The sequence below is a fragment of the Mercenaria mercenaria genome, chromosome 2 (assembly GCF_021730395.1).
Source record: "Mercenaria mercenaria strain notata chromosome 2, MADL_Memer_1, whole genome shotgun sequence".
Lineage (NCBI taxonomy): Eukaryota > Metazoa > Mollusca > Bivalvia > Venerida > Veneridae > Mercenaria > Mercenaria mercenaria.
Window position 1 is genome coordinate 117,030,852 of NC_069362.1, and position 13,625 is coordinate 117,044,476.

The following is a 13,625-nucleotide window of genomic DNA, read 5'->3' on the forward strand; positions in this document are numbered from 1 at the left end:
TTATCTACTGTTTTAGATTAAAGGCATATTAGAATTGAAATAATATATAGCAAAACCGTGTTTTAACACTAATTATAGACTGGGCGGTAATACGTCGTACAAATAATTTCACTCGGGCTGCGCCCTCATGAAATTATTACGCCAAACAAATAACCGCCCATCGTGCATAAATAGCGTTAAAGAGAATTCCTATAGTTTTTTTCCTTTCATAGAAAATTTTTAAATTCACATATATGATAGGAAAATTTGTGCTGAAAACAATGAACAAATAAAAAAAAATAGGTCACCAGGCTTGTTTTTGTGAAAAATTGTTTTGAACGCACCCACTGTTGTTGAAACTGCTAGCGATTTCTCAACATTTTCATAATTTTCTGCTTTTTTGTAAATACCAACCAAAATATACATCAAGACAGCACAATAAGTTTTTTTTCTTTTTACAGATTTTGTTATGTACTTATTTGATATCATAGTCATATTTGTAATACTCTATCCTTACAATAATGTGTACAAATGAAAAAAAAATATTGTTTCATATTTACTTTTGTGAACTTTTTTCAGTGAAAAATGCCCATAGTGAAGAATATTTTTTTAAATTTTGAAAAAACTCTTTCATAGAATTTTTTCTTGTTTTTCTTATGTATAGATAATTGTATTGTGAGCATAAAAATGGCTAAAAATGTATGGGTCACCAGGCTAATTTTTATGTTAAGACCGCTAGCGTAAACACCTGTTCGGACGGAAAATGGCGCGAAACCGGTCAAACTGATTACATGTATGTCTGCTAAAAGTTAAAAAAAGTTTAAAAAATTCTTAATTCTTTCTATAATTGAATACTAAATAATCTGAAAGGTGATAATGTCTTATCAGTACTAAGTCAATTATCTTACATTATATGAACAACACTGTCTTTGTACTAAAATGCGATGTGAAAACACAACCACAAAAATAGCAAGATACCTGTCAGGCATGATACTTGTCAATACAACATAAACCAGTATCAACATTTGATTACTGATAAAACGTATCAAAAATGTTATTTCATTCAAGATTCGTCATATTTAAGACTGTCTGTAACATGTTTCAACAAATTTTGACTTCAGTTCAGTTTTCCATAGAATGTGTCGGCTGCGCAGAAAGATGCGCATAAAAAACTATCGGAATTCCCTTTAAAGCACTCTTTTTGCTATAAATAATTTCTTAAAGAAACATATAACACCTTATAAATGGGTAAACAGAAGGTTCATTTTGTGTAGGACTATACAACACTTAGGTTTGACGAATTCTACATTATATGACTGTTTAACTGAAAGCATATCACAGTCATGTTCATAGTAACTATCCTTATATATTAAGAAACACAATGCGAAGAAAGAAATAAAGTCTTATTCTGAAACATTAACAAGTTTAAAAAGTTTAGGTCTTTTTTTTTGTAGATATAAATATTGGATTAACACAATTTTAGTGTGCATTCGAGTTTTGAAATATTACTTCAGCTATCCCTAATGGTATCACAAAGGTAAATGTTGAAGGCAGACAAAAGGATGGAGACAACAACATTTAACAAGCATGGGAAATCTTGTTTGCAAAATGCTACTTTGTGTAAACTAAGAACTGTAAACTTACCATATGCGTTACTGCATAAGCCGGGCATATACCGACTACCATGTAAAATACTATTTCTAGAGACTTGTATCTGAAAATTAAATGTTCTGACTTGAGTGACCTCACACATGTATCCTAACATGTATCAATCATGCAGAAAAACAAAATAAATCTGTACCCTACCATTGAACAGTAAAATCATTATAATCTAATAAAAACTTAACCTTTCATTTATTTTGGTTTTATAAATCAAGTTATTCCAACCACTCTGGCCACAAGGTCCCTTTCTAGCTTTTCACATACACTCAACTTTTTCTTTGCACATTATTTCAGTCTGAGGTTAGAACAAGATTAGGACCACCAACATGCATAATTCTATTGAAAGTAAAAGCAAAATATATTTAGATTGGAAGTAATTCAGTAGTGATATACAGTTGAACTTTGTTCACTCAACTCGTCTGAACCAGCAAAATCTGTTCGAGTTATCAGTAGTTTGTGAGCCATTGAACAAAATACATTATACAGGGATTTTGCCACGACCCGACAATAAGTTCAAGCAAAGGGTGGTGTACGAATTATCCGAGTTTGAACAAACGAAGTTTGAATGCAAGTAACTCGAAAGCATTCAGTAATAATATACATATATCATGCATCTGTTTCAACAAACAGATTAAAAACAAACTATCTCACTGTAGTACACAGTTCTACCACTTATCACTGAATCTATCGTTTTATTGTTTTTGATTATATAAAACTTTAGTAAGATACTACATGAATTTATATCAAATCATCATTAAAAATGGTTCACATCATTTTTGTAAAAAGAAAAATATTGTTATAATTATACACTTGGGCATTTCTGCTAAACATACTAAAATTTATTGATGCTGAAATGTCCCATGATAATAATGTATCCTGTCACAAACACAGACTCTAACACATACAGATTGAATATTTAACAATTTTTTAATCACTGTAACCATAATGAACTCTAAAAATCCTAAATGTTTCATAATGATCTGATCACAGATTCCAAATTACAACTTTTAAATTTTTCTTACTCAAAATGGCTAAAACTTTTACTGTGCAATCTCCAACTCACCTTGCATGGAACAAGAATTGGAATATGATTCCCAGGATACAACCTATCCACACAACCCACATGAAAAACTCAGCCACACCTCCAAAATCCTTCAATACCAACCTGTAAAATAACTAATGCAACTTATTTCTTTTTCTGTATCTACTGAGTTTTTTGCCATCCTACATAATGCACTCAGCAGAAAAAAACAACATAGTGCATTTGCGACCAGCATGGATCCAGACAAGCCTGCACATCTGCACAGTCTGGTCAGGATCCATGCTGTCCGCTAACGGTTTCTCTAAATGCAATAGGCTTTGAAAGCAAACTGCATGGATCCTGACCAGAATGTGCGGATGTGCAGGCTGGTCTGAATCCATGCTGGTTGCAAATGCACTATGTTGGTTTTCTCATGGTGCAGCTCATATAAACACATACAAAACTCATTGAGATTTATGAAATTTCTTGAGGCACAAAGGTAATCTGAGGGTAGATAGATATACATCTGGAAAATTTAAAAGATGACAAACAGTTATTACATGTTATTCACAGACTGAGGCTGTTCACTGATATCACTTTCTAAGAAAAAAACATAAGCTTTACATGATAATTGAGTTTAAAGTTAATCTGGGACTTTATCAAGAAATGAAAAATGAATGTAAAAGTACAATTTTTGTTGCTTCTAGTCTACCAAGTCTTTCATCACAAACCTGCTATAATTGTCTTACCTATACTATTCAACCATGTGAATAAATCTAATAGTAAAAGTTGGTGTTTATAAATGAATATGCAATTTTCAAATGAAGACAATCCATCAAGTGTTTGCAAGGGCAACTGTGATGATATTTTCCAATAACATCTGTTTTAAAAAGAAACTTCAAAATGTGTAACAGGAAAACGATACAGATAGGTTCAACTAAACCTAAAATCAACCCCATAGCAAGTGAACAGGCTGCTGCTCCAAACACTGCAATGGCAACAAATACTTGAGACAAACCTGAAGAAACTTACCATGGGGTGTAAGATGCTGCTATGAAGACATAGATTACTGCCCTGTCACCAAGGTGAAAAAAATGACGTAACATCCTGAAAAATAAAACGTTTAGATACATATGTATAAATTCATTCTGAGAAGTACGACACCATATCTTTTGCAGCAGATGATAAAAACAAGCAAACACGTAGCAATTTTTCCAAATGATTTTGAAGTGAGAATTAATAATTTCTTTATACCTGTGAGTGAAAGTGCCTATTAAAGAAATTATCATGCATTTGGATATGCAGCAAGTGACTTCACTATTTAGGTGACTCCAAGGGAGAAAACTGCTTTGATTCTTTTGAAATATTGAAGAAAATTTAAAAAAAAAAACATTTTCCTACCTTTTTACCAATAACTAAGACTTTTTTACACTCACTTTACTAGTTTTCAATGCTGCATTTACATTATATGCCCAACTTGGTGGAAATGAACACATTGAAAATTTTCACCAAATCTATGGGGAAGCAGCTTTAAAAATATCCTGTTCTGATACTGCACAGTTCTAAATGTGTTGGCATGAATACCTCCAAATCTTTTTGTAATATCATTAAAAACTGCAAAGACCAATCTATTTTGTTCAAACTGATTTTGTCCACAAGAAGCTCCTTATTATCATTTTTTCCTTGCAAAAATAACATACAAATAAAGCAAGCAGTAACTTAACTCGGACATTTATAAAAACTGAAAATTACACCGCACTAGCATTTCTTTAAGCTTTTAAGCCTTACTTCAAAATAATTACGTTTGCCTTTTAATTACGATTCAATATATAAACAAATTCAAACCGTATAATGCTTTTTAATATTTTATCAAAACTACTAAAAATATAAGAATATCTATCCAATTCTCTAAACTCAAAACTAAATGTAAGATTATAAGAATGTTTCACTTGCTGTACCAACATAATTATGGGAATATCCAGCTCGTGCGGAACTATTTGCGGCTTTGCAGAGTTATGTCCAAAATATTCCCCCAAGAGCCAAATATTCCCATCAACACCTACAACCAGTGATCGTTACTTTTTCTTGCATACCATAAATTATATTCTTTCAAAAACAGAATATAATAAAACAAACGACTATTTTCTATAGAAACATATGAATTTATGCGTTAGTTCATAAACACACAATGTTATGAAGTTATCTACAGCTTGAGAGTCATCCTACACCCCAGGTTTTTTCGAGAAGCTATGGTATGCAAGAACAAGGCAAACTTGATTATTTTTCAGACATGGCCTCGTATCTTCTAATTAAAGCTTACCCCTTTGCACCAGCAAATGAGAAACAGTGGTATAAGGTGGACGTGGTAAATAAAAAGAAAAGTGCCATGCCATAAATCATTAGAGTGACAACTTCTTTGGTGGACGTAGCATTCTCCGTCATCGTCTTTATGCCATACAGGCTCGGAAGGATCCAGATCTGTATAAAGCAACTAAATATGTAATAAGCTGCCTGTATACCATCAACAGATCTATTTATAGCAACAAATCTGGTTTTTCCGCGCTAAATGAAAATCCTGCTACAACTGCCATGAAGGATGAATTTAGTGCATCAACTGGCTGGATACAGTAGTCCAAATATCACAAAGCATTTTAAATACTGAATTCATCATCAAAATTTTTCCAACTGCAAATATATTTCACACACACCTATACAACACGGTTTAATTGATGTCATAATATATATCTCAAGTATCAAAACTTTGGATAAATCTTAACCCTTACCCTGCTAAAGTTCTAGAATGAACTTGTCCGTCCTTCAATTTGGACTGTACCATTAACTGTTAAATGGGTGCTTACCAAAAATATACTGCCTGAACGGCAAACAGGGCAGATCATGATCAGACTGCATGGATGTGCAGGCTGATCATGATCTACAATGGTCGCAAAGGCAGAATCAATCGTGACCAGCATGATAAGGGTTAATTACATCAAACCCAGTTAGCATGTTCTGAGTTAACTCTACTGGTCTTTTCAAAAAAGAGTATCCATGACAGGAATTGCAGGAATACTGTGATCTGCTTACATCATATTACCAACCACACAGACAGTGGGATAAATTTACCGTAACCATGTGAGAAAGTATTTGAAAATGTGAGACATTTATGGAAAAGTAAATGTAATGTGAACCACAATATAGCAAAAAAAAATGTGTATATTGAAATTCATAGTACACATATATGATTGAAAAATGTAATAAACTGCCATGCTGAAATTCAAGTTAGAATAGCTTAATTTACTGGATCACATGTACCATTTTGCTCAAATTAACTTACAAAACACAAAAAATCATAAAATATTAAAGCAGCAATATAAACACTATCAATCTTTACCAACACAATGTCTGACAGTACTCCATTTTTTCCTATCCTGCTAAAAACCCCTTTTAGGTACAGCTACTACATCTTCACTCCTATGTTTTTTCAGACCAGAATTTCAAGCATCAGGGTACACATCATAACGTTATTTCCTTATATACAAAGTCATTCATCTGCCCTGACATACCGGTATTATGCATTACAAAGTTGTGACCTTAACATCCAATAAGGATGATCTTTGTTAGACTTAAAACTTATCATAAACAACATTCTATATACTTTATTACATGACTCCTTGTATACATTGCCAGTCCATTGTTTGTGCTATTGAGTAAGCCAAAGCCAAGCATTGAAGAAAACAATTATGATAACAAATTCTGATGACATGTAATAAAACACTTGTCAAATGGCTTGCCAATCAATAGTTAATAATGCCCTTTGTCCTTTGGATATCAGGCAATTAGTTTTTCTACTGACTAGCAAGCCATCCAACAAGCATATAAAACATTTTTTAAAGCACTGATAAATCATCTTTTTTTTAAGTCCCCTGGATTTCCAAGGACTCATGTTTAAACATAAGATTGCACAATCCAAACATTTTTTTTTAAAGTCATGCAAACCTTATATTTATATACACCTGATACTCTATTCATTCATCATTAACACTTATGAAACAAGGCAGTCTGAAAGACAGCTATATCCCCAGCCGTTGTTATGGATAGTGGCTCAAACCTTTTACCTTGAGTTGTGACCTTGACCTTGAGCCAACATGGCTAATTCATGGGTTCTTCATATCATCTTGATGAGGTGATCATTTGATCCAAGTTTAGGGGTTTAGGAGATACAGAGCGGACACGAAATGGAAGGCTCAAACCTTTGACCTTGAGCCAACATGGCTGACTCATGGGTTCTGCACATCATCTTGATGAGGTGATCATTTGACCCAAGTTTCATGATTATCCTTCAAGGGGTTTAGGAGATACAGAGCGGACACAAAATGGAAAGCTCAAACCTTTGACCTTGAGTTGTGACCTTGGCCTTGAGCAAACATGGTTGACTCATGGGTTCTGCGTATTGTCTTGATGTGGTGATCATTTGACCCAAGTTTCACGATTATCCTTCAAAAGGTTTAGGAGATACAGAGTGGACACAAAATGGAAGGCTCAAACCTTTGACCTTGAGTTGTGACCTTGACCTTGAGCCTACATGGCTGACTCATGGGTCCTGCACATCGTCTTCATGAGGTGATCATTTGACCCAAGTTTCATGAAAATCCTTCAAGGGGTTTAGGAAATACAGAGCGGACACAAAATGTTACAGACAGAGGAAAGGACGGAAGACGAAAGGACGGATGGAGACCATTCCTATAACCCCCCACCACTCGTGGCGGGGGATTAATAAAGTAAAAATGACACAACAAAAATACACTACCCCATGTGTGATCATGTTGGCAATGTGTTCCACGTCTGTTGGTACATAGTGTTCTCCATGTTTAGCTCGCCTGTTTTTCATCCTGTAAAATATTTTAACAAATTCTGACAGGAACATTATGAAACATATAAGATTTAGAGCATCAAAATCTTTATTTTGAAAAAAATCCAAGTTTAGTACATGTTGTAAAAGATTATATTTTGATTTACAGTATGTTAAACAAAACCATACAGTTTACCCAATGCAAGGCTCCACATTATAAGTCCCCTGCATATATTAATAGAGATATGACAGAATTGTAAAGACCAGATAGAAACCTAAGATCACAATACACATTGTATGTTTGTCTTGTTTGGACATATCTATATTTTTGTATTAACGTTTTGTTAAATGTAAAAATGTTTTTTCTTTCTTTTGAATTTGTATGTTTGAAATGTATTCTGTACAGCACTTTTGTAGACATGTGCATCAAAATAGTGCTAAATAAACACTGCGAAAAATCTGTGCATATACGGGAGTATACGGTTCCGTATATGTCTAATATACAAATATCATATAAAAGGTATCTTTCCTGAAAGTATGATCAAAACCTACGCCTTAAACATACTTTTGGACCTGGACAATCCCTAACTTTGAATACTGACGTAAACTGTTGAAACGTATTTGTGCTAAGTATAAATGAACGGATCCATGTGAGAAAAACATGAATGTCCAATTAAAGAATACGAGATTCCCGTATATGGAATGTTCCATATACGGGAAAAAAATTTCCGTATACGCCCGTATATTAGGAGTATACGGAATGCGTACTCCCGTATACGGAACCATTTTCTGCAGTGAAATGTGATAGAACAGTAATAAAGTACACTGACCATTTGAAATTATAATGCTTAACTTCATATACATTCTCTTAATATCAGAGTAACAAATTAATGACATGTATTGTGAAAGTCAATATTTTACTGACTGATCTTAGAATTACTTACTTTGATAAGTCCATAGATATTGATAAGTTCCTCTTCATTTTTAAATTTCTACTTCGATATTTTTTTAATGAAAGTCTGAAAAAAAAAAAAAGATGTCTCTTTATTCAATATATATATATATATATATATATATATATATATATATATATATATATATATATATATATATATATATATAATAACTTCAGAATTTTCATTTAAATGTTTAAATAATAAAACACACAATCATGCAGATCACCACTATACTCATTAAATGCTTCCAGATTTATCTAATATCAAAAAGCACTTGGCTCAGATGATAAGAATAGTAATGGGAATATAATAGTAATTTTAAGATCTGAAATATTGCCTCAATGTACATGCATTTCAGAAGTGAAAGAAAAAAAAAAGGAAATATAAAACAAGAGGACCAAGATGGCCCTAGGTCGCTCACCTGAGAAACACGCCATATCAGTGTAAACATGTTTGACCTAATGATTTCAGTTTGTACTTTTTGCCCAGATCTCAGAAAATTTCTCTGCTTTCCCCTAGTCCATGCATGTAATTTTATGACCATTTAACTGACATCAGTTAATCAAAAACTGTTTATTCAGACAAGGTTCAAATTGATATGATCAGTGGTAATGCCTCACCTAACTATGGTCTAAGAAACAACTGCATCCTATCCTATCTGCAGAAATAAGACTGACCAGATACATGATTTTATAATTTATCTATTCACTGGTTGAAAGATTCCAACAATGATACTCTTTTGTTTTCCATCTGTCTGAGTACAGAATGTTAAGCCAAATGCATGAAAAATACTTGAATATTTAACAGTTCTTGATTTTGTTTTATTCTTTATGAACACAGCACTGCTTTTAAAAGTAATCATAAAATCATAAATTTATCTGAAGGCAGCATAAAGTTACTGGAATTATACCTGTAGTAAATATAAAAAAGGTTTTATGGATAAAAAGCTTTGAGTGCATGGTTTTATACTACATTCAACTTCATTTGCATGAACTCAGCCTGCTACACTCTTGAACTCCACCTATGGTCCTTATAAAACCTCTATCTTCATACCATATACAATTAATGTGATTGTTTTTGAATAAGCATAAAACTGTAATTCATAGCATTTCCATACTTTCTTTAGTCAATTGCTCAGTAAGATATGCAGTAAATCATGTTTCTCTAGTAAGTCTTACCTAATTATATCTGAAATTCAGTTGGTTTGAACTACCTATGGCTCGAATAAATTTGAGGATTTCCTTTTCTCGAGTAGTGAGTTTCGAGATGAAAAAGTGAGTTAGACTAGATGCCCAAGGGCAACATGTCGAGCCCCCCAGCTGTCAAAAGGACTAGGATTGCACATGACACCCTGTCTCATTGAGGCAAACATTTATGCTAAATCAAAATGATTGCAAAAAGCTACAATATAAGTTATTTATAGTAATTCTAGGTTCTTGCACATGACACTCCGTCTCATGACGGTGAACAATTGTGCCAAGTTACATCAAAATCCCTCCATGCATGAAAAAGAAATGCTTCAGACAAAGTCATTCTTGTATCTGACCTTTGACCTCTTAGTGTGATCTTGACCTTAGACCTAGGGTCCTGGTTCTTGCGCATGACACTCAGTCACATGGTTGTGCATTTGTGCCAAGTTACATCAAAATTCCTCCATGCATGAAGAAGAAATGCTCCAGACAGTCATTATTGAATTTAACCTTTGACCTCCGAGTGTGACCTTGACCTTTGAGATAGGAACCTGCGGTTTGCGCATGACACTCAATCTCACTGAGGTTAACCTTCATACCAAATATAAATGAGATTGCTCCATGCATGTCAAAGTTATTGTCCGGACAAACAAATCTGGAGGGACGCACGCACACACGCACGCACGCACATACACCGAACAGCCATTTGGACAACTATGTCTTCGCTTCTGCAAGCTGGCTCGACAAAAAGTGAGTTTCGAGTTGGAAAAGTGAGTTTCAAGTTAAATTTTAAACTAACCCCTGTGGGTTGGAAACCTTGCTTGTGGTTCATAACTCTCGGGTGAGGAAGGCATCTAGCTGGATGGTTATGCTTGAAACAATGCATGGAGGGGCACCTGGGATCTTCCTTTAGTACCATGCAAGGAGGGGCACCTGGGGTCTTCCTCTGGTACCATGCATGGAGGGGCACCTGGGGTCTGCCTCTAGTACCATGCATGAAGGGACACCTAGGGTCTTCCTTTAGTACCATGCATGGAGGGGCACCTGGGGTCTTCCTTGAGTACCATGCATAGAGGGGCACCTGGGGTCTTCCTCTGGTACCTTGCATTGAGGGGCACCTGGGGTCTTCCTCTGGTACCTTGCATTGAGGGGCACCTGGGATCTGCCTCTAGTACCATGCATGGAGGGGCACCTGGGATCTTCCTTTAGTACTATGCATGGAGGGGCACCTGGGGTCTTCCTCTGGTACCTTGCATTGAGGGGCACCTGGGATCTGCCTCTAGTACCATGCATGGAGGGGCACCTGGGATCTTCCTGTAGTACCATGCATGGAGGGGCACCTGGGGTCTTCCTCTGGTACCATGCATGGAGGGGCACCTGGGGTCTTCCTCTAGTACCATGCATGGAGGGGCACCTAGGGCCTTCCTTTAGTACCTTGCATGGGAGGGCACCTGGGGTCTTCCTTTAGTACCATGCATGGTGGGGCACCTGGAGTCTTCCTTTAGTACCTTGCATTGTGGGGCACCTGGGGTCTTCCTTTAGTACCATGCATGGAGCAACACCTGGGGTCTTCCTTTAGTACCTTGCATTGTGGGGCACCTGGGGTCTTCCTTTAGTACCTTGCATTGTGGGGCACCTGGGGTCTTCCTTTAGTACCATGCATGGTGGGGCACCTGGAGTCTTCCTTTAGTACCTTGCATGGAGGGGCACCTGGGGTCTTCCTCTGGTACCATGCATCTAGGGGCACCTAGGATCTTCCTTTAGTACCATGCATGGAGGGGCACCTGGGGTCTTCCTTTGGTACCATGCATGGAGGGGCACCTGGGGTCTTCCTCTAGTACCATGCATGGAGGGGCACCTGGGGTCTTCCTCTAATACCATGCGTGGAGGGACACCTAGGGTCTTCCTTTAGTACCATGCATGAAGGGGCACCTTGGGTCTTCCTTAAGAACCATGCATGGAGGGGCCCCTGGGGTCTTCCTCTGGTACCATGCATGGAGGCTCACCTGATGCCTTTCTCTATTACCATGCATGGAGGGGCACCTGGTGTCTTCCTTAGTACCATGCATGGAGGGGCACCTAGGGTCTTCATCTGGTACCATGCATGGAGGGGCACCTGGGGTCTTTCTTTAGTACCATGCATGGAAGGGCACCTGGGGTCTTCCTTTAGTACCATGCATGGAGGGGCACCTGGGGTCTTCCTCTAGTACCATGCATGGAGGGACACCTAGGGTCTTCCTTTAGTACTATGCAGGGAGGGGCACCTGGGGTCTTCCTCTGGTACCATGCATGGAGGGGCACCTGGGGTCTTCCTTTAGTACCATGCATGGAGGGGCACCTGGGGTCTTCCTCTAGTACCATGCATGGAGGGGCACCTGGGGTCTTCCTCTAATACCATGCGTGGAGGGACACCTAGGGTCTTCCTTTAGTACCATGCATGAAGGGGCACCTTGGGTCTTCCTTAAGAACCATGCATGGAGGGGCCCCTGAGGTCTTCCTCTGGTACCATGCATGGAGGCTCACCTGATGCCTTTCTCTATTACCATGCATGGAGGGGCACCTGGTGTCTTCCTTAGTACCATGCATGGAGGGGCACCTAGGGTCTTCATCTGGTACCATGCATGGAGGGGCACCTGGGGTCTTCCTTTAGTACCATGCATGGAAGGGCACCTGGGGTCTTCCTTTAGTACCATGCATGGAGGGGCACCTGGGGTCTTCCTCTATTACCATGCATGGAGGGACACCTAGGGTCTTCCTTTAGTACCATGCAGGGAGGGGCACCTGGGGTCTTCCTTTAGAACCGTGCATGGAGGGGCACCGGGGTCTTCCTCTGGTACAATGCATGGAGGGGCACCTGAGGTCTTTCTCTAGTACCATGCATGGAGGGGCACCTGTAGTCTTCCTCTAGTACCAGAAAGGCTGGAAAATCATCAAATGACACAATTCGTGTCAGTGTTATGTTAAACAAAAACACACAAAATATGTAACTGTCCAATGAAAACCTTAATGCATGAATATTTGATCACCACCCGTAAGAAAATTTACCTACCCTCCAATGAAAATTTAACAGTGACTTAATGTTAATGAACATTTAATGGAGACCAAAATGCAAGTGGTATCAGAAAACTTATTTTTCCTTGAAAATATCAAATACCCAAAATTTTTATGCAGCTTCTTCAAGCCACGTCCTTAAACAAGTACATGTACTTATTTCACATCTGCCAAGTAAGTAGTGTATCTATTGTGAAATTGACGAATTCACCCAGATTTTCCCCTTTTCAATAAAAACATATGAAAATGTACTAAGAATGTGACACCCCTTATCTTCTTATAAAGAAGACATAATATTTTCTACATGCTCATAAGCACATACAGTAATTGTGGTCTAAACTGAAGTAAAACTTTTAAAAAGAAACCTTGAAAAATTAAACAAATTCCTTGAAAAACAGTACAAACTATTATCTGATGAATTGTTCTTCCACCGCTATAAACCATTTATCTACCTGGTACTAACAACATACCGGTAATTATTGGTTTTTAACCAATATTTGCGCGAAGTTCAGTGATTTGAATATTACTTTCTTTTCTTTAAAACAATGCAAAAAAGCACTTACGTATCTTAAAGATGATTATCTCTAAGTGAACTGAAAAAATAAGGCAATTAATTTGGATGGCGTCTACTTAGTGTTACGATCATTCTGTTAACTATGTATCAATAACAAGAGCCGTCGGAGGACATCAACACTTCATTCTACAGCTTTGTCAATTGAATAAATAGAAAAGTCGAAAAAGGGGCTTAATCTTTGCTTACTTTATCAATGATCTTATTGAAGGTTTGAAAAGTTTAAACAAAGGTGTCAAGTTCAATGATAATATAATTTGTTGTTTATTTTATGCCGACAATATTTTGTTGCTATCTGAAAATGAAGCTGATATGCAAGACATGTTAGACTTTTTAAATGAATGGT

General features: G+C 36.8%; 1 protein-coding gene across 1 annotated transcript in view; it reads right to left on the reverse strand.

Annotated features, from left to right (window-relative positions):
* The window catches only part of LOC123565061 (monocyte to macrophage differentiation factor-like), a 31,318-nt gene that overhangs the window by 7,320 nt on the left and 10,373 nt on the right, over nucleotides 1–13,625 (reverse strand). The window contains exons 2-7 of the mRNA XM_045359067.2: nucleotides 8,456–8,530; nucleotides 7,470–7,551; nucleotides 4,983–5,140; nucleotides 3,695–3,769; nucleotides 2,705–2,806; nucleotides 1,624–1,693 (exon numbers count right to left, since the gene is read on the reverse strand). Of these exons, the coding sequence (XP_045215002.2) occupies nucleotides 1,624–1,693; nucleotides 2,705–2,806; nucleotides 3,695–3,769; nucleotides 4,983–5,140; nucleotides 7,470–7,551; nucleotides 8,456–8,493 (525 nt within the window). The 5' untranslated portion in view covers nucleotides 8,494–8,530. The remainder of the gene's footprint in view (nucleotides 1–1,623; nucleotides 1,694–2,704; nucleotides 2,807–3,694; nucleotides 3,770–4,982; nucleotides 5,141–7,469; nucleotides 7,552–8,455; nucleotides 8,531–13,625) is intronic.